General features: G+C 39.6%; 3 protein-coding genes across 3 annotated transcripts; 1 reads left to right on the top strand and 2 right to left on the bottom strand.

The window, feature by feature from the left end:
* Window positions 1–1,633: 1,633 nt before the first annotated feature.
* On the bottom strand, window positions 1,634–2,872 carry LOC113753956 (mitogen-activated protein kinase kinase kinase 17). Its single transcript, XM_027298236.1, has one exon. It carries the CDS (start codon window positions 2,763–2,765, stop codon window positions 1,698–1,700), a length of 1,068 nt encoding a protein of 355 aa, XP_027154037.1. The 5' UTR covers window positions 2,766–2,872; the 3' UTR covers window positions 1,634–1,697.
* Window positions 2,873–14,892: 12,020 nt separating this feature from the next.
* LOC113751804 (protein RALF-like 34) lies at window positions 14,893–15,784 on the bottom strand. The gene has a single exon (XM_027295949.1). The coding sequence runs from the start codon at window positions 15,592–15,594 to the stop codon at window positions 15,169–15,171; it is 426 nt and encodes a 141-aa protein (XP_027151750.1). The 5' UTR covers window positions 15,595–15,784; the 3' UTR covers window positions 14,893–15,168.
* A 3,619-nt stretch (window positions 15,785–19,403) lies between these two features.
* Window positions 19,404–20,144, top strand: LOC113752827 (transcription factor HEC2-like). The gene has a single exon (XM_027296880.1). The coding sequence runs from the start codon at window positions 19,404–19,406 to the stop codon at window positions 20,142–20,144; it is 741 nt and encodes a 246-aa protein (XP_027152681.1).
* The last annotated feature ends 237 nt before the right edge of the window (window positions 20,145–20,381 follow it).

Here is a 20,381-nt window from a genome sequence, read left to right as displayed (position 1 = left end):
GTTGCGCATATAGTAAATCCACGGCAGTTGATCTAATTTCGATAAAAATCATTCTGCCACTCAGCAATTGTCAATGTCGATTTGCATAAATAAAGTAAACACCACCACAATGGTAAATAACTATATGAGCGGTAATGTTTATCGATAGACCTATTATAATTTAAAAACTTTCCACTTTCATATTTTCCTTGGCAATGACCGTATATCATTTTGAATGACCATCCTAGAATTATACTATATGTCTAGGCCTGTCAAATGGATGTAATGGATCGGGTTCTGCAATGTCCAAGCTCCGGGCCAGTTAAAATTTTTTTAAAAATGTTGGGTTTAATCCATTTGTGTTTCAAAGTTTACAGCCCAAGACTGGCCCTTGTAAAGGGGCTGGCCTAAGTTCAACAATTTCCTATTTAGAAATTTTCTTTTTTCATAAAATACAAAACATTAATTAAATAAAATCAAAGCTCAATATATTAAGAACAAGATTTATTATAATTACTTGTACACATTTCTTAAATAGTAGTAAATTTTTAAACAATGAGTAAACATTTGCATAAATTTTTTTTTTCTATTAAACATATTGAAAGATGGTTAAATTTAGTGTTGTTCACGTTCAACCCATTTTAATATTGACCCTATTTTTGAGCTCATACCCAGTCAAATCCATATACGACGCTAGCTCAACCGGTTAATTAATTGTAGTGTCGATTGGGTTGAAATTAAGATTAGATCGATCCTCGACTCCATTGACAGTCCTATATATATATATATATCATCACTTTTCCCCTGTTGTTTTTTGATGTCCTACCCTGCATGATTTAGTAGTTGAACCTTGACACGCGGTGGGCTCCAATAATACATTCACCTACAACTCCAAGTGATTAAGCTTGTAATTTCAACTATTCCTATCAGCAATTGATGCGAATATCTTTAACCCCAATCATACAGTGTAGAATAACACGCAACACACTGCCCTTGTGGATGTAAGCGGAAGCCATTTTTGCTGGCACCAAACTTTTTAGTGCTGTTAGTCTGATGGAGTGCTTGACCAAAAAAAGGTTGGTTTGATGAAGTTTAGGAACCAACCTAGTAGTGTTTCCCACCATCAACGGGGGAAGAACAAAAGACATCTCAATTTGCCGATGCAATTAATAGCAAGAAGTAACTATTTTAACCTAGCACGAGCCATTATGTAAGAGCATATCATTTGTTGGGGTCTGCGTCTGGCTAGTGGCCAGGATTAATAAAAGTTGCAACTTGCGAGAGAGGGAGGCAGAGTGATTGCGAAGCTACGCAGATTCTGGGCAAAATATCAATCACTTTAGCCCAATAAATCCAGAGTCCAGACACAACTGCAACTCAGACGTTTGTAGCCGCAACAAGAAAAGAGAAGTTTGTAGCCGCAAGAATATTGATTCAAATAAATAAAGAAATTTTATAAATGATTTCGAGTTTTAATCACTGTACACTCAGACGACTGACTCTCCAATCACAACCGTTAAATGAGGTCATGGCTCCAGGCAACTTGCCTGCTGTACATGAACCTTTCTACCAATTTTATGTACATCAAGATAACTGGAAAAAAACTAACCCAAGAAAGTTAGAAATGGCCAAAAATAAGATTTACCCAAAAAAAAGAGCTCCAAAAAAAAAAAAAAATCTTCAGGACTCTGAATCTGGCTTCGGTCAGAATATTTGCATCACCTGACGGTCCAATCATCAGAACCGAACCACTCAAGTTGGTGGTCATTAACTAGTCCCTGGAGCCGCTTCGCCGGCGAATTGGACCATGACCCGTCAAATGTATTCAACTCTGGGCCGTCGACCCAAGACTGAGATTCCGGCGCGGATAAGGAGGTAATTGAGAATGTGAGCGACGACTGTTGCGACACCCAATCGGGGAAATCGAACGCGCTTCTAGGAGAGGTTGAAGGAACTTCTTTGAATGTAACAGTACCCGGATCATCATGATCACATACAAACGGATGATCCAAAAGCATCTCAGCCGTCCATCTCTCCTTCGGGTCCTTCACGAAGCACTTTCCAACAAAATCTTTTCCCTCCTCCGATAATTTCCCGGGAATCTCAGGCACCTCATCACCAACCCCAATTCTCATCAATAGCGCCGCAACGTCTGAGCACCTCCAAGCCGGAACTCCGGTAAACATCTCTGCCACCAAACAGCCAAGTGCCCATATGTCCGCCGGCGACGACTGATCACCTCCCGCTACCATCTCCGGCGACATATACAGAGGTGTACCCCTCAATTCACACCCCACCTTTTCCGCTGCATCTTTCTTCGCTAGCCCAAAATCACCAATCTTTACTGCCCCGTCTTGGCCTAAAAGAATATTTTGAAGCTTAATATCGCAATGAACAAAACCATTCTCGTGAACACGTCTTAGCCCTCTTAGTATACCCCTTGTATATCGCCGGACTTCATCTTCCGGCAACCGATGATCACATGAATTGTTAAGCTTATCTGCTAGAGTCCCTCCAGAAGCATACTCCAAGAACACATTATACAATTTTTCGCCATTTTCAAAACTGTGACCATCCCCATAGCACTGGATTATCTCAGGGCAATCCTTGAATCCGTCGAGAACTTCCTTCTCGTTCAGCAATGAAGCAGAGGATGAAACTCCGCAGGACTTCACGGCCATCAGTTCGGGAATGTTATGACAGCTGCTCCGGCTGCTTCCGGGTTTTGCTAAACTCACAGTACCAAAGCTCCCATGACCAAGAATATCTCCGCGAACCCACTCCATTTTGGAGCGTCAGATGCGAGGTTGAATTCAAGCTGAAAAGTTTTAGCTTAGTCGTTAGAATTTGCGTTTGTAGTTTGGGATGCGGAAGTAGGAGGGAAAACAGAGAAGTGAAGAGGATGCAACAAGCAGCCTTAAACAGGGGACTCGTATATATAGGAAGGAATATCCCACTAGTACAACACAGTTGAAGTGGTGGTTGAATTAATTTTGACATATTTGGTGACGCATGAGCTCTTTTATTTTTCTTGCAAGACTCGTTAGTTGATGGATTATATATAAAATGCACGTGATAGTCGAGGATATTTCTCTCCACAAAATAAGCAGAAGCAGCGTACCGCCGGCCCCAGCTCTGCTGAAATTTGAGAAACGTGGTTGAGATGGGCAAAGGGAAAGAAATCACTGGGATCGTTCTCATTTAACCATAGCCCACACCGGTTCGATTGTGACGGTTTAGCCTCATTCCCAATGACCGGTTAACCTGCCATTAACATAGCTAACCAAATTATTAGTCTATCATCGCTTCATTTTTGTTATGATTAATGCAGCACGGATCATGTGCTATAGCATACGTCAATTCCGGCTTCAATTGTGCTATTTTTTTTTTTGAGGTAATTTTTTAATTCAAATTACTTTCCTCCAATTCAGACTCAATAAAACTTTACAATTCGCCAATTGAAAAGAGATAAGAGAGTTAAGTAAGAACATTTTGGCAATGATCACGACGATTATGCTCTTGCATCCTTGTTTTCGTCCGGTATTAGTGAACTTAAACTTGTTTAAGGATTAAAAAGGGAGAGAAATTGTTTTGTAACGAATTAGTAGGTTTAGAAGAGAAGAATATTCCGAAGGTGGAATATTGATTTGATTGAAGGCGAGGGACTAACTGGGGAGTCAAAATATAACAAATAAGTAAGTAAAGACATAAGCGATGTCGTCACGATTTACTCGTGGTGGAGCATGGCATGTTGAGGAGAGGGGCAGATGAATGGCGGCTGATCGGGTCTAAACAGCGCAGAAAAGGTTTCGAGTTTTTACCAGTCTTCGTCAGGTAGATGGGTACCACAACTTGATTTTGGCACCCGCCACTTGCCAATCACTACAATATCATTGGTCTATCACTCCATTTGTTTTTCCGCCCTTTCTTAAAAAGATTACTACTACTTGATTTTTTTTGAGTGAAAGAAAATGATTTGACCATTCCGTTAGTTAACTTGACGTCTGGCCCTTACGCTGCTCTTGGTTAAAGTTCCGTAACCATGTCCAGATGATTTGAATTTGGTATTTGACCTCTCCCTAACCTCAAAGGTTCTGCGTTCACAGCTCACCGGAGAAAACGGGGCCAGCAAGAAACAAAAAGAAAGTTGAAGTTTGACGACTGCTAGCTAGCTAAACACGATTAGTCGTCCAGGTTGGCTCACAAATTTAAGTACAACTGAAGCACTACTATGTTGCTTTTAATTATTTATTATTTTTTACAAAAGGGTGAAAAGTAAACAGAGAGAAGGAAGGCAGGAAGAAATTGACCTTGACATAAATGCGCACGCCATAGGGTGTTGTATGTATTTAATTCAGTAGTGAATTACTGATTTGCTTTCATTTATAGGATTTCTGAAGATTATTTCTTTATTTCTTACGTAGTGGTGACTGGTGAGTGTGATGGCTTGTTCTTGTTTATAAAAGTACAATGAAACGTTTATCCAAGAATGAATTGACAAGAAGAACAGTTTTTTGTATAGTTTAGGTGAAAGGTATTAGTAGAAAATTGTTTTTTTTTTTTGAAGTTGTTGTAGAAAGATGCATTAATTATGCTGATTTGATATATGTCAGATAAAATAGTGATTGAAAAATATGTAAATTTTTTTTTTTTTGAAAAAATTTGCATTGCGAACATGACATGAGATATTCTACATTATACCACTTCAATTTGCGTTGCAAACTTTTTGTAGCTTGAGGATGGTCGTTCCAGCTCGGATAGTCCGGGGGCCTCACCCTGTGATACTTCTGGAACCACCGCCTCGGCAATCCCCCTCGAGTCGTGACTTCGGCCCCGATACCACCTCGGCTAAGATTTTCTGTCATAAAGCCGAAGTGACGTCTAAAAGTCTGACCGCCGGAGAGGTGGGATATGACCTCTGACACCTGACACACACATGCGCCGCCTGACTCTGACAATTGTTCCGGCGCGCCTTTTCGCAGGAGCCCATAAAATCAACTTGATGCACTGCCCATGCCAAATCTTTAGGGATCCGTGCCAGCAATCCCTCTTTCCTGTCCATCCTCTATAAATACTCAACACTTCTACTGAAAAAGGGGATGACCATTTTTCTGGTAAAACACCATACACTGATTTCCTCTACTATTAAACTGTTTTTCCAATCCCGAACTGACTTAAGTTTCGGAGTTATACCGGGGGATTCAGCCCCTCTTGTAACCTAAGCAGGTGACCAAGATCGCTGTGACCTTTTCAGCTGTAGCACATCCAGCTCTCGGTTCACTCCAACCGGTCAGAATTCACCTCTTCATAGCTCTCTGCTGATTTGGGCAATATTTATGATTTTTGTCTTTTTGTTTTTTGTTTTTGTTTTAATTCTGAGAATGGGATAGGTTGCTTATCTTGAAAATAGCAATTAGACTGAGGAATGGAATTGTTCAGTATTCCCACTAAAATCGTTTAAATTTTGGAAGAATTTGCACGTGCTTAATTTCGTATGCGCCTCGGCAACAAACTTCCTTCATCTCTCACCTTCCCAACCGACACCTGGAAAAAAAAAAACACCTTCCTTCATCTCTATCTCCTTCCTAACCGACACCTGCAAATCGTTTCATAAATTTAGAGAGGCGCCGACTCTAAATATCATTGCTCACCTAATTAATTTTCCTTTGCTTATACAAAATTTTCTTCAAAAAAAAAAATTCCTACCTAAACTGTTCAGCTGTCAATATCCTCCCGATCGTTTTGTAAGCACTATGTATCTTTTTGATATTGCCGGAGAATAGTATCCACCAGTGAGATGGAAATAAATCGGCAATTCAACGATGGCATAACTAATTTTGATACCAACGGAATAAAGTAAGTAGGCCGCATTGTAGATTTGATTAATTCCACATTAAACCAGTGCCTTTCCTTGAGAAGCACTTGAATAAGGTCAGCTGGGAATTGCATTCACATTTGATAAATCTGGAGCTGACTTTCGTTAGTTGCGTGCTTGATGGCTAAGCTGGACGAGTGTTTGTTAAGTTCAAACTAGCTGGTGAATGTCTTCGAGTCTAATAGTGAAAATCCTACTCTCTTAGAATTCAAGGAACTTCTTAAATGTCTAAATGGCAAAAGAGCACCTGAAAGGTGTTTATAATTATGCCTAAGTTGGGCTGAAAATACTTGTTACGCCAAATTTTATTGAAGGATTGGTTGGCCATTTGATGCAAATAAATGCTACAACATATATAGTGATTTGATTGAATTGATTTACGTATTTTCTTCCAACTCAGGTCACAGATTGGTGCAATACATTTCTTTTCTAATTTAATTCATGGATATTAGGATAGCTAGTGTAGAAGCACAAAAAAGGTATGGGCGAACTGACTTAGGATGGACTAACAGACTTAGGATGGACTGCACTCATAAGAAACCTGCAAGGATCAGGATGAACTAACAGACTCAAGATGGACTGCACTCACAAGAAACCTCCAAGCATGAACTAATGAACTAACAGAGGGCCAGGTTTAATTTCTGGAGGTCACTCTAATTAGGGGTGCAAATGAGACGAATCGAGTCGAGTTTCGATCTAATCGAGTCGAGTCGAGTCTCAATATAATTTTACAAAAACTCGAACTCGAGTTCGAATTCAACAAACTCAAAATGTCAAGCTTGACCTCAACTCAAATTCGAGTCAAACTTGAGCTTTTTAAAAAAAATTATTTTATTTTTAAAAATTGAATAAAATAATAATTTTTATTAACAAATAATAAAATATTAGAAATATATATGTAATTTCACTATTAAAATAATTATATATATAATTGAGATCGTGCCGGTTCACGAGTTAACGAATTTAGTATTTTCGAACTTGATCAGCTCGACTCGATCGCGATCAGTTTGGTTCGTTTGCAGTTCTAACTCCAACGGTCAAATCAGTTTTTTGGGTTATTCTTGAGGTCACTCTGTTATAAGAGACAAGTAGTGGAGCGGGCAATAGATGATGCACATTCGACGTTCGAGGGTATTTACCTGTTATACGGTTTAAGGGATAGGAGATAGAGCGTGGAACTTTATCTCCTTCGTCCCATATAGGAATAATGGTTGATCAGATAACCTGTTTTCATTATCGAATTGTTACACGTAATTCCCGTAAAACAAGTATTTCTCTAGAGAGCTCATCCCTTATAATTCGAGAATGAATCATAGGCACCTTCAACTAGGTTTGGTCTCTTCGGCCATGTATCACTGAGTTATTCACCTTCTCTTCAGCTAGCCTAGCATAGGTTCGGTCATTTGCTGGTACCTTCTTATCGTTTTGGTTGCTATTCTAGTACCCAGTACATGGAATTTATCGGCCACGTTATGAGTGCAGAAAAATCGGGTCACCAAGAAAAAAGCAAAAAAGGGAAAAGGGGTAACGGTACGGTGCATGCTAATTAAGAAAAAGCACAAAACAACAGACAGCATCATCGCGTGATTTTGCTTAAATACGAAAAAAAACCACGAGGAAACTGACTGAAACAGAAGAAAGCGAGCCCTTGATCCGCTTCTTCTGGTGAAGGGAAGAAAAAGAAAAGAAAAGCTGCCAAATTGTTACCAGACTATACAGCTTACTTAGGCAGTTTGGTTGGATAGTCTGCATTGGAATGGAGTGTTGAGTACTACTAACCAGAAATGCTCATTGACTAGTTGCATATGATGGGTTCAAAGCATGGATCATGTGAGGCGAGCGGGACCCACCACATGTTTAGAGACCTGTTCTTTCGTATGGGATGTTGGCTCTTTTAGCTAAACATATTGGCCTTTGTTCTCACGCCACTTTGAGCCTTCAGCTGAACCATGTTGGGACAGAATTCCTTGGCGTCGGTGGACGGTGATGGCTCATCATGGGCACGGAAGGCAAGGAATTAAGAAACTTTTTGAGTCCTTCCCAAGAATCAGAATCAGCTGCCTACAAAAAAAAAAAACATTTTTTTTTCACTTTAATAAGCGCATAATACGCCCCTTGCATATGCTCAGCCGCCATCTGATTGCATCCCACCATACCGGGACAGATGTGATACATGCTTTTCATGACTACTTCGCGGCCAATTCTGTAAAATATACTGTACTACTACTACTACTACTACTCTGTAAGTAAATTAACTGTAATCCACGGAAATTAAGATTGGATTCTTTAAGATGATGAAGGCAAAGAATTTCATAATTTATCACTATTATTATTATTATTATTTTTTTGGGGTTAAGTTTTGGTCGAAACTCACGACCATTCATTAGAAAAATGTCGAACCTAGATAGTTGTCATTCTTAAAGATCAAGTGGCTAGATGTTCTATTTGGGTGCAAAAGGAGAGGGGTAAAAAAGGTGCATGAGAAAGACAAAATCCTGATAACAAGCCAATAAATGATAGCCCAACTAGAAATGCAAGTTGAAGCGCTGAAATGCAAGTGTTTTGGGCAGGGCGGGGGATGGATGCAGGGGGATCACGTCTTTTGGTCCGTAAAATGATGTTAGCCATCACATGTTGGCACGTTCTTACTTTTTACTCACCAGTCACTAGACAAGTGAGATAACACACTCACTCTCCCTGATAACTGGTAACTAGTTGGAGAAATTTCTAATTTTGTGATGAATTTTAAAAAAATTCTACAAAAGGGGTGATTTTGGTAATGAATTCCGTCCGGGGGGTCTTCGCATGCGTGAAATGCGAGCTCAGTACGAATGCGAGGTTAGAATAGAGCTCGCATTCGCGAAATGCGAGCTCTACTTATTGAGCTCGCATTCCGCAAATGCGAGCTCTAATTTAATGTTTAACTCCTAGTTTGCTAGTTCAGACTTGCGGCTTTGAAACTTTATCTACTTCAGTTGCTGTTTGGTTGTCTTTGTTTGGCCGCAAGTTCTGATCTGCTGAGATTTGTGTTTATAATCAATAACCCTGGTTTCATTTGAAGTGTTCAGTGTTAAGGGGTATTTGGGGTGATAGGTTCACTAGTTTTGTTTGAAGCTTTGCATGATTTTTCTGCATCGAAATTTGCAGAAGCATTGTTGTTGAAGAAAAAACTGTTCTTTGATGCTCGCATGATCCTTTCATCTAATTTGTTTTGTGCTTAAACATAAGGATTTTTGCGGCTAAAAGATGGAAAATGTTTAGAATTTTTATTACTATAGTCTAAGTGTTAGACTGTTCAAGTCATTAGTTGCAGTCGGATGAAAGGAAACTACATCAGACACCATAAAGGCTGTGCCGCGAGCCTGCTGCCGAACCATCTTGCATGAAGTATTTTCAATATTTGCATGATTTCCTCCTTGTCTTGGCTCTCAGTGAGCTCGCATTCCGGGAATGCGAGCTCCAATTCGAGCTCGCATTTGCGAGCTCAGTGAGCTCGCATTTCCAGAATGCGAAGACCCCTATTTGCAGAATACACTCCAAGAATCGCCCTCGTTGTAGAATTCTTTTTTTTTTCCATCATAAACTAAGAATTCACCCTAACTAGTTGCCCTATATTTTATGCGCGCGAGACCCGCGTTTTTTGATGGCGCCAATTCCCGCTTTTGCAACTTTATTACGCACGTATCACGCCTCGCGACCGGACCATTTCTGTATTTCTTTTCTTTTTTTTTTGGAAAAGGAATTTATTATTCAAGTGGTCAGGTTTTTTGACTCTCAAACTTGCGCCAAAAATTTGTCGAGACTGGAGAGGGACGTTTTCGTTTTTGAGCCGCTAAAATTAGTTTGCAGAACCAAAGCACCACTCGCGTGCTCCTAACGATTCCTGCCTCACGAAAGTCACCCGACCTGCGATCTTCTATTCTACCGTTTTGCAACTTGCAGAACTCAAACGCTAAAAACTATCGTCTATTTATGTGAAAGTCATAGCAATTGCATGCTGTAATTGATGACATATATATATTACATGGTGCAATTAAATATATTAGCCATTGCTGAAGCTCCGAATCCATTCATTATCCGCAGCCGCCAAAGCGGCATCTCCTCTTTCCTTTTTTGGCGGACATATATATATATAAGTATAACTTTTTTAGTCAATTATATAAGGCTAGCCTAGCCAAGTGATCCACCTTTGGCACAGAAAGGGGGCGGGCAGTCATCGTTTTAAGCGATAGGGTCGCAGCTTCAGTGGATGGATGGATGATCAGATCTTTCTTTCCCGAAAAAAAAAAAAGAGAGAGAGAGAGAGAAAAAAGAGGATGGATGATGAGATGAAGGTGTGACAGCGTCATGAGTTTTTCAGTTTCGGTTGCGTCATTCATCTTTGAATCTCGACTCTAAAAGTGGCGTCACAAATCCATCAGCGAGATAGCAATGCAATCTAAATGACCTTATAAATTCCGTGATGGGAAGACTTGGTAAATTATGAGCCGAGGGTTACAGCGCTCTACCCTTATGTTTTACTATTATTTATGCCCAAAAACATTTATCTTTTATTTTAGAAAATAGGAATTTCACCGGATTTAATTACCCAAAAAAAGTAAAAAATCTACGTAACCTAATTTCAGTTCCAATCCCAATTCTGAATCTACGTGACATAGAACACAACAACGGTGCCGCTATAAAATTCTCACTTGCGATTTAATAAAATATATTCGTTCTTTCATTCCATTGCTGCAGCCAAAAGAGAACAGGAAATCTCAATTTGCACGTTGGATGACCTCGGTCCTCGGCTGCCTCACTGTTGGTGTATAGTGTATACAGCAGTATTGTGCTGGGTTTGAACTATTATAGATTCTCTGAAGCTTCCTCATTTAGACCGACAAAAAACTATTATGCTTTGGAAAACTTTCCTCACCAGCGATAATTATTGCCCAGCTGACCGACTCCAGTGATAAAATACAGGATAGAGAAAAAAAAAGAAAAAAGAAAAGAGACGAGTCATCGCTTCCATTTGCCAAAATTGCGTTTTATCAGTGTAAAAATTTCGTTACTCTAACAAAATTAGATGCAAGCTACATAATTTTCAATTGAATTTGGAATTTACTTTTTATATTTGTGGCATTCATCGACACTCAGTCAGTGTTAAAATTTTTTTTTAAAAAAAAGGAAATGAATTCTACAGTAATAGTGCACAAAAAATTAAATCCTAATAATAATATGTTGTGTCACCTAGTCACAATCGCAAGGGTTAGATGAGGTTCAAACCAGTTACTTATTCAAAAAATATGATAATAATAAATAAATAACACGTGCGGTGGACGGTCCAAATACATGCGAGAGGTGAGGAGCACGTGGTCTACCAACACGGTGCGGTCAGTAATGGCATACCGGTCAGTTTCTTGGAACGGAAAAGGATTTTAATATTATTAGCGGGTCCGGAGAAGGAGCTCACATGGATTGTGAGTGAGCCCATCAAGTTCTGGTCCACGGTGCAAATGTTGTTAGTTCACGGGCCTCCTCCAATTATGGGGAAGCTGTAGGCTGTAGCCATCAATTCTTCCTTCCTGTAGGCTGTATCTTGAGCTATAGGCCTTCTAAGACACTTGTTGTCTTGCCGCGTCTCGTCAGATATATATATATATATATATATATTTTTTTTGGGACAAACAACTTGAGGGCTTCATATGAGACATGAAACTGCATAATTCTTCAAACAAATTGCAACATAATTCTCGGTTCAGATTTAATTGCATGTGCTAACAATGACATTACCTTTTCTATATGATTTGAGTGATATGTTCAAAAATCGCAAGCTGTGGGACAACGCAATTAACAGTGGCATTATTTTTTTCCTTTGCTTTTTTTGGGGTACAAAAGAGAGAAGAATCCTTGTTATTATTATTATTTTTTTGTAAGAGTCCTTTCCTCCTATTCTTTTTTTTTTTTTGTCACAAAGGTAATATTTCTATAATCTAATCAATCTTAATCTAGGGGGAGGAGGAGGCAGTGAGAATAGAAATTTCATTGGAGAAAACCATTGAAAACAGCTACATACAGTGACAATTTGGTGAGAGGCCACCAAGTACATGGCAGTGACCACCAGGCCCAAAGGCTGGTGGCCTTTCCTCCTATTCAGTGGCTGACAGAAATGAGTTCTAAAACCGTGCATTTGGCATATGGGCTGTGATTTCAGCCCAAAAACTGAAAGGTGCTCCCACCCTTTTTTTTAATTTTAAAAAAAAACAGAATTTAGTACAGATTTTCTAGGCTAAGCATAAGAAAAAATAGAGATCCGAGTTCTGACCCATAACATGCAACGGACTAGTGATTTCAACGCTTATCAGGTCCAATTCCTGCTCCAATCCATTTGTCTTTCTTTCTTTCTATGAGCAATGAGTCATATTAGGCTCTATTGGGCTAGGGCTGTCAACGGCCGAATCGGACCCGCCAACACTTTCTTGGTACAAAAAAGTGTATAGATTCGCGACCCGTATCCGGATTCAGACCCATTTTATCTAATTAATTTACGGATCGAATACGAAATATACCATTTCAACCCATATTTGACCCGAACCAATTTTAATTAATTAATACTTACAAAATATATACCAATCTATCATAATTATTCATATCAATGCTACATTTCTACTTCTTTCATTCCCAAATATTTCCAACCCTAATACCCACCACCGCCACACATCCCTTTTTCCCCTCACTCTCTTTTCTCTTTTGCTCTGCCTCCCTCCTTCGCCAGTGGCCAGAGAAGCCCGTTGCCTTCAAGCTCTTCCAATTCCAGTCTCACTCTCTTCTCTTTTGCTCTGCTTCCGCCAGTCCATCGTGAAACCGGCGAGCTCTCTCCATCTTTGATGCCTGACGGTTGCAGCTCCAAAGAAGCCCAACTCTTCCAGGCTTCTAGCAGCCCAGCTTTCTTTCTCACAATCATAGATATATATATTTTTTAATTTTTCAATACCGTAAGAGTTTGTAAAAAGCATGGTGAGGTGAAAGCCTCCATTCTGGTATTTTGTCTTTGTTAAAGACCGTGAATTTAAGAACCGACTACTTATCTGAGGCTGTGATGATTTTTTTTTTTGTTTATTATCAATACGAAACTAAATAGAAATCAAGATTTTGAGCTTTTCCGTAGCTTGGCTTGGTGAACTCCGGAGGGTCTGTGAGGGATATGCAGAGGGCTCAAAAGGAAAATTGGGCACTTTTGGTTCATTTTTCCTTTTGGGTTCTTTATCTGATTTCTCTCATGCGGCAACTGTTGTTTGCAGCCATGGCGGTTTTAGCCTGTCTTGATATCAGACTCCAATTTGAGCCTCCACTTTTCGCTCTTCAAGCTTTAATAATGAACCCACAACCTCATAGAATTTTTCTTATTCTTTTTGCTCAATTTTCAGCTATATTCTGGATCTGTAGCTGGGAACCTTCCTTTTGAAACAGAAGCAAGCAAGCCTCCATTATGGTATTTTGCCTTTTTCCGGGTAGGTCCGACCCGGATTCGAGACCGTCGAGTGCGGGTCCGATAGAGAAATTAGGAGATCTGTCGGATATTTGGGTCGGATCCGAAATTAATACAGTATGATGGATCCGGGTCCTAATTTATTAATTCCGGCTCGAACCCCGCCCGTCGATATAGGCCTATATTGGGCTGGCACGGTGTTTGCCATTGATCAACTGTAGATACTACATTGCTGACGACTCTGGAAGTCAACAAAATCTATTGTTGGGATGATTAGGTAATTAAGTCGAGCTTAAAATGTTTGGTTTAATTTTTAACTTTAACGATGGCAGCGGCAAGATTTATATGCATTCTTGAAAGCAAAAACACTCTCTCGTAGTCTTTACCCCAGAACAGCAGGAAAGACAACTAATAGGCATAGATTTTAGCATGAACTGGATTGCAAGGGAGATTGGTCAATATAGCAAGGAAGCCTAAAAACAAAAACAAAAAAAAAAAAGGCGGAAAGATGGGCAGAAAAGATTCAGCAAGAGAAGAATAATGGTCAACACGGTGAAGAAGCTTGAAAATGCTAGACATATGCCAGGCAATATCCTCACAATTTTGTTAGTGCTAGCCATCCAAGATACTATATACCAGTAGGTTAAAAAAAGATTGTTGAAACAGATTCCCATCCCGGAAGCAGGACCAGTACTGGATTGGTAACTAACTACCAAACCCAATAATATTTTGCCACTTATTTACGACTACTAAATTCCTATTCGATAGATATAGCAATTTGCCAGGTCTTCAAGTATTTAGTCCACTGATCGGTGGTAGTAACTACTCCCTCCGTCCTGCTTTTTGATAGTCCTGTTTTTATTTTTCGTCTGTTACAAATTGTAATCCATTTTTCAATTGAAGAATGTAATTGTATTTTAATTTTCTTAAAATACCCTTATTCAATGTAAGTTGTTGTTACTATAAACCTACTCCATTTAATGAGAGTTTATTCTTTTTTTACCATCAATTCAAGTTCCCATAAAGGTGTACTCTAATTAATGTGAGGATATTTTAGGAAAATAGTTACCTAAATTGATTATTTCAACAAAATTAACTACTTTTTTTTAAATCGTATGAAAAAAAAACTAAGACTATCAAAATGGACGGAGGGAGTAGTACGTAATTGGTAGCTGAGGAATTAATGGAGGTAGCTGAGGGAACCAGGAAGGGTTGGTCAATTGGTGCCCCCCAGCTTTCAAGATGGTCATTTGGAAATTGGGCATGGTCCACATCGAAATATATAGGATGAATAAAAAAGATGATAATGTGGAATGAATCAACTGACAAAAAAACTTTCTAGTGACCTAAAGATTCCATGCGGTCATGACTATGGGTTTGCCTGCACCGCAACTTCTTCACTTTGTGTCGAGTGTGCTGCATTCGGGTTTCCTGAACTTGCAATTTCCAGTTTATTGCCTGATTCCCCGAAAGATTAACGTTAACACGAAGGCAAATTGTATCCTACAGACGGCACCATATCTCTCTAATAACTGAGAGTCTAATTACTAACAACGAATTTGTTCGAGAATGCATGCAAAAATAAGCAGTGCTTGCTAGGATAAATTCATTAGCAGCTTACACCTCGAAAATGATCGTCTCTCCCTCTCAAGACTCAGCAAATTCTATCCAGTTTTAAATTAACAAATAATTTAAATTGAAGGCACGGATCAGAAAAATATAAAAGCACTCAAGAAAACAGGGGTGTGTGACGACAGTTTTCGAGACCAGAAAGCAAACGATAAGCAGACGCACAAATAAAAAGAAACCACCACGCAGACACAAGATGAAAGGCGAAGTGAATAGTTTATCTGCGGCAACGGGTGATGGCGGAGCAACCTCGGTTATAAGGGTGGACTGGGCCGCTGGCGAAATAGCAGTGATGGGTGTAGTAGGACCTGCCGGAGCGAGGGGGACAGGGGATCCTATTCGCCGACAGGGCCGCGTATGAAATGTAGTACCTCACTCTCCGCCAAAACAGCGATCTCCTGGAACTAGACGCGGCATCCTCGTCCATTTCCATCTCGTCGTCATTGTCTCCGACAACATCATCCGCAGCGTCGTAGAGGGACATCATCCCCGCTGGCCATTCCGAGGAATCAGCTTTGAGCTGTAAAGTGGCAGCTTCCTCAGGTTGAGCTAAAACTCCATGAAGTACGAGTGACTTGGACGTGAGGATGAGGAGAAAACTGCAAGCCCAAAACCAAAGGTAGCAGCATTTGGAGCTATCCATGGCCAAAGTTGGGTAGTTGAACTTTGAACGAACAATTTTCTTTCTAGGAGGGAAGAGTGAATTCGACTGCGTTTGGGCAGTACACTGTGTGGGAAGTAGGAGCAGCAAATTACGCTATTCCAGAGAAAAGGGGAAGGTCGTGTAGGGACAAGGAGTCACATGCCATGCAGGCAGGTGCAGCAGTGGGTGAAGGGTGTGTGTGTGTTTTCGTGGGAGGCTGCAGGCTGCGGAGTTGGGATACAGCTGTGAAGTCATCAATGAGTGTTGCTCTTTGGGCCACACTCCTGTCCACGACCACGCAATCATCAATTCAGGCCGCCTTGTTTGGGATGTCGGTAAGAGTGGGGCTTTCCCTCTTTTCTACCCCTCGAAGATTACTGAAATTCACCTACAAGCCTGGGACTGCGGAAAGGCGTGCTTTTTGTTTAGCGTTTAGTCTACTGCTTATTCATTTTCACTTTTCTTTACTTATCTTTTTTTTAAAAAAAAAAATTTATTTATTTTTAACAGGAAAAGAATGAGATTTTATCTTATCTGTTATTAGAAATTCTGTTTTTATCCTATCTGTTATTGTCTAGTATTTTGCCCGATTTTGGGTCTAATTTCCTTTCTTTTTTTTTTTTTTTAGTGATTTGTTTGGTATGATGTTTGGTTCGAACTACTGAACATTGAAATTGCAAAATCCCCCACTCTTCGGGTAAACAGATAAACAGGCTAGCCTATTTTGCTTCAGAAAAGTGGGATAGAAAAAGGGAGAGCTAAAACTGCAAAAGGCAGCCAGAGGCTATGGATTTAATTCTTGCAAGCAGCTCATTGGGGATTCTCAGCAGTGTTTGTCCATCCAGAAATTTTTTTTTAAAAAAAAAAAAAGGAGATATAGGTAAATATCTGCAGCGGAAAGTGATAAACAATTACGAATGTATCGGTGTCCATGTTAGATTGGGATTAACCAGTCAAGTCCACGAGAGAATGCCTTCGATGAGCCCACTTCATTTTGTACCGGCCCAAACATTTTGTATCTCCTGTTTTTGGAGTGTTTTTCAAAAACTAGTTTTTCAAATACAATAAAAGTTACAACAAAATACTCTAAAAGATAATCTAAAAATTAGTTTAAATTAGTTTAAAATTTTACCAAATATCTCATAATAAAGTGCCAATAAAAAATATTTCAAAATATACTCTAAAAACTCTGCTACAGCAAAATTTTTCAAAAACATCCCAAAAAACGAGCCTAGTCTTTACCACGAGCTTTTGAGATTGAGACGGAGGAGAAAGTACCCAGTAGATAAAAGAGCAGTGCTAAGAATTCTTCTTCCCTTTTTCCTGTTTTGGTGCATTAAAAAACTAATTAAACAGAGTTCAAACAATTCTTTATATACTCTTGAGCCTGGTTGTGAGGCTACTAGTCTCAGTTTCACTACAGCCTTATTCTTGAGCGTTGGCTTCGTCTTTTTCTAAGAAGAAAAAAAAAAAAAAGGTGGGGAAGCGGGTTAAGTAGTAGTAAAATTTTCAAAGTGCACATAAATGTCTTAGCAAAACGAAAGAGTTAATGCTAATCACATGGCACAGCCAAAGATGAGATGGAATTTATGATCGGCCATTTTGGTGAAGAGACCTTTATTATTATTATTATGGAGTATTATTTTCTGCTCTTTTGAGGGTGGCCGAAATTTTTTTTTTGGTTGCCTGCCCGGTATCCGAAATTTTGCCCCAACTAATCCGGATCCAACCCGCGTAGCGCACCTGACTATAGTGGGTGAATCTCCCAACAGGGATATCTGCGTACACTAGAACTCGAACATGAGACCTATTTAAGCAAATTCGAGCCGCTTACCACACGGACCAACCCCTGTTGTTAGTATGGCCGAAATTGAAAACACTCTTTTGAGTACTAGTTGCTCAAATTTCTGTTTCAGAGGTGTGAGTGAAGGTTTCTGTTCAGCAGACTGACAGACGAGCGTTGATCAAACACTGAGTGCTCAATCCTTTTTGCTGTCCGTTCTTACTTTTGTCTCATGAGACGGACCCTTTCGATCGTCAAATTAGATTTCTTTCTCTTTTTTTTTTTTTTCACTTTTAGCGTGCAAAACGTTATCATCATCCGCGGCTGACATATTTCATTTGGTGCAGTGCATGAGCACATTCGGTCATTACTGCTCCGGCCGGCAGCGTGACTGCATACTCCGACTACCGTCTTTGATCTCTCATTCTTTCTTTCTTGCTACACTTAATCCTAATCCACCTCCTCGCGACGCGTGCCAATGAAGCAGTCACCCCGTGGGGTTGTACTTGTATGCTGCTGCGTTGCTAGTTGTTACGAGGGGGATGAGATCCGATGTGCAATAATTCCAAGTGGTGTGGAGTAATCCTCTTTGAGTTGATGAAGTAAAGGTGCGTGGTGATACGAACATTTTTTTTTTTACATTTTTCTGGGGGTAGGGGTGGGCAGTGGGCACCCCCACTGCTTCTGAATTTTGGAGCTGTTATCTTCTGACGGATGTCATGTGACAATGGGGGCTCTTCCTTTATGTTTATCATCATCATTATTTTTTTTTTTAAAAAAAATGTATTTTGGAAGCAAATCAGGAATGAAACAGGTGAACTTTTGACGCTTTTTTCTACTCGGTGGAAGATCTCTTCCTGCAACAAGCTACGATTAAAACTCAAATGAAAATTCGAATCAGTAGTTTTGGTTCATGCACCTTGACCTTGACTCCAACGACCCATTGCCATAATAATATTGCCATGCCTCTTCCCTCCACCACAGTCCCCATCGGAATCAAATACGCAAAAGAAATTTGCTGATGTACCTAAAATATGTATTAAAGAATTAGGAAACAAGAGATATTTTGTCTGATAATGCTATCATTGCTAAACCTCATATTACTATTACAATAATGTATGCCTCCATTGAAGGGCCTACTGTTCTATCACATTCTATTAATGTTGACAGGTTCGGTCAGCAAAATTTTAAAAAATAAAATAAAATTTGAACACCGATCATTCCATGATATGATTTCTAAATAATTTCTTCTAGCAAATGACCCCAAAAAAAAAAAAAAAAATTTCTGACTAAGAGTTGTTAATAGATAAACATATATAGTAGTACTTATTGCTGTGACAACCTCCATTTCCCAAAGAAAAAAAAAACAACAGTTCAGATTGAAAAAAATGGAATTCAAAGTTCACAACATGTAAAATCCTATGATCAGCAATGATTTCTTACAAGTTACAACGAACAAAATCAGACCATCATCAGGGTGGATCAACCTTAATTTCGGACTTAATTCCTTTTTTGGATGCCGACCTGTTGAATCAATCATATTATTACTTCAATGCTGCTGATCTAATCATGAATCATGAGTTTCTGTTTAATAAAGAACTTCACAATCAAAGGGCATGCACAAATATAGGTCCGGAAATATCAGCAATAATGTGTGCTATATAAATTAGTGCAATTCTACCTGCAAATCCATAACTTATTATTGTTGTCTGATGATATACAAAGAATGTCAGAAGATAGAATAAACAAAGGCTTGAGAGAATAAATATCATCAAGATTTGGTGACACCAAAATATATCATATCGAAAGATAATGTATTTTAATGTATATACACTACCACATAGCTCATTCCAGCTATATATACTGCTGGGCAGCCAGCTTCATGTAATTTACCAGTGTGGTAATGCATGTTAGTGTCTACACGAGGCTATATATGTAGCTTTCCCATCCTCCTGCCTCCTTCCCTGATTCCAAACCCAAAGCAAACATTTCTCTCCCCCTCTCGAGCTTGAGGATCGCAACAGGCATGAAGATAGAGCTCCTCAAATCAGCTTCACAAAATCAATTAGGATCACCAACAACGGGGATGCACCTTGGCAAGTTCTACCAATCTTCTGCGACTACTAATTATCTGTATGGTATTTCCGAGCCACCGGAACTCGGATCATCTAGTAAAAGTGCCGCAAGTACTGATCCAATATTTCTAAATCCATATATTGTTGCTTCAACATCGTCCATCTCACTCGCGGGCAACCCTGTTCCAGATTCAGGCAGCATTGCTTCTGTAGCAGTTCCAGAATTTACACCTGCAAATGGATCATCATTGTCGAATCCATTGCAGAAAAGAAGCTCCATGGATGCGATGAGAGAAATGATTTTCCGCATAGCAATGATGCAGCCGATTCACATTGACCCTGAATCGGTAAAGCCACCGAGAAGAAAGAATGTGAAGATGTCCAAGGACCCTCAAAGTGTGGCAGCTAGGCACCGGAGGGAACGGATTAGTGAGAAGATCAGAATTCTGCAGAGACTTGTTCCAGGAGGGACTAAAATGGACACGGCTTCTATGTTGGACGAGGCGGCTCATTACCTTAAGTTTTTAAAAAAGCAAGTGCAATCCCTGGAGCAAACTGCAAATAATAGGCCACTGAATAATGCTGGAATTCCGATGATGATGGCGACATCAGCTGTTGTAGATTATTCTAACTTGGTAAAAGGATGCCAGCGTCAGTCTGTTCACCTGGGCTCTATACAAATGCTTACTTGAGAGTGAGTATAATTTTGGTTATCTGTGTCTGGTGGAAAAGATTTGGGGGTTTGTAAAGAAATGGCTCTTTTTGGCTTGTTTTTAACATTATTGACACTTTCTAAATCTGAATGCCTTTCTTCTCTTATTTAGCAAGTCCAAAATTGGAGGAGGAATGAAATCAAGCTCACTTCACTTGTGCAAGTTTCTATTATGGTAACAAGCCAATTATCGTATAATTAAATTAAGCAACTTCGC

This window comes from Coffea eugenioides, chromosome 11, assembly GCF_003713205.1.
Source record: "Coffea eugenioides isolate CCC68of chromosome 11, Ceug_1.0, whole genome shotgun sequence".
In the NCBI taxonomy this organism is placed as follows: Eukaryota; Viridiplantae; Streptophyta; class Magnoliopsida; order Gentianales; family Rubiaceae; genus Coffea; species Coffea eugenioides.
The sequence above is the reverse complement of the archived record's forward strand: the minus strand, read 5'-3'. Positions and strand labels throughout refer to the sequence as shown.

Bases quoted from the DNA above. Each gene is read 5' to 3' on its own strand.
- LOC113753956 (XM_027298236.1), bottom strand. From the start codon at position 2,765: ATGGAGTGGGTTCGCGGAGATATTCTTGGTCATGGGAGCTTTGGTACT.
- LOC113752827 (XM_027296880.1), top strand. From the start codon at position 19,404: ATGAAGATAGAGCTCCTCAAATCAGCTTCACAAAATCAATTAGGATCA.
- LOC113751804 (XM_027295949.1), bottom strand. From the start codon at position 15,594: ATGGATAGCTCCAAATGCTGCTACCTTTGGTTTTGGGCTTGCAGTTTT.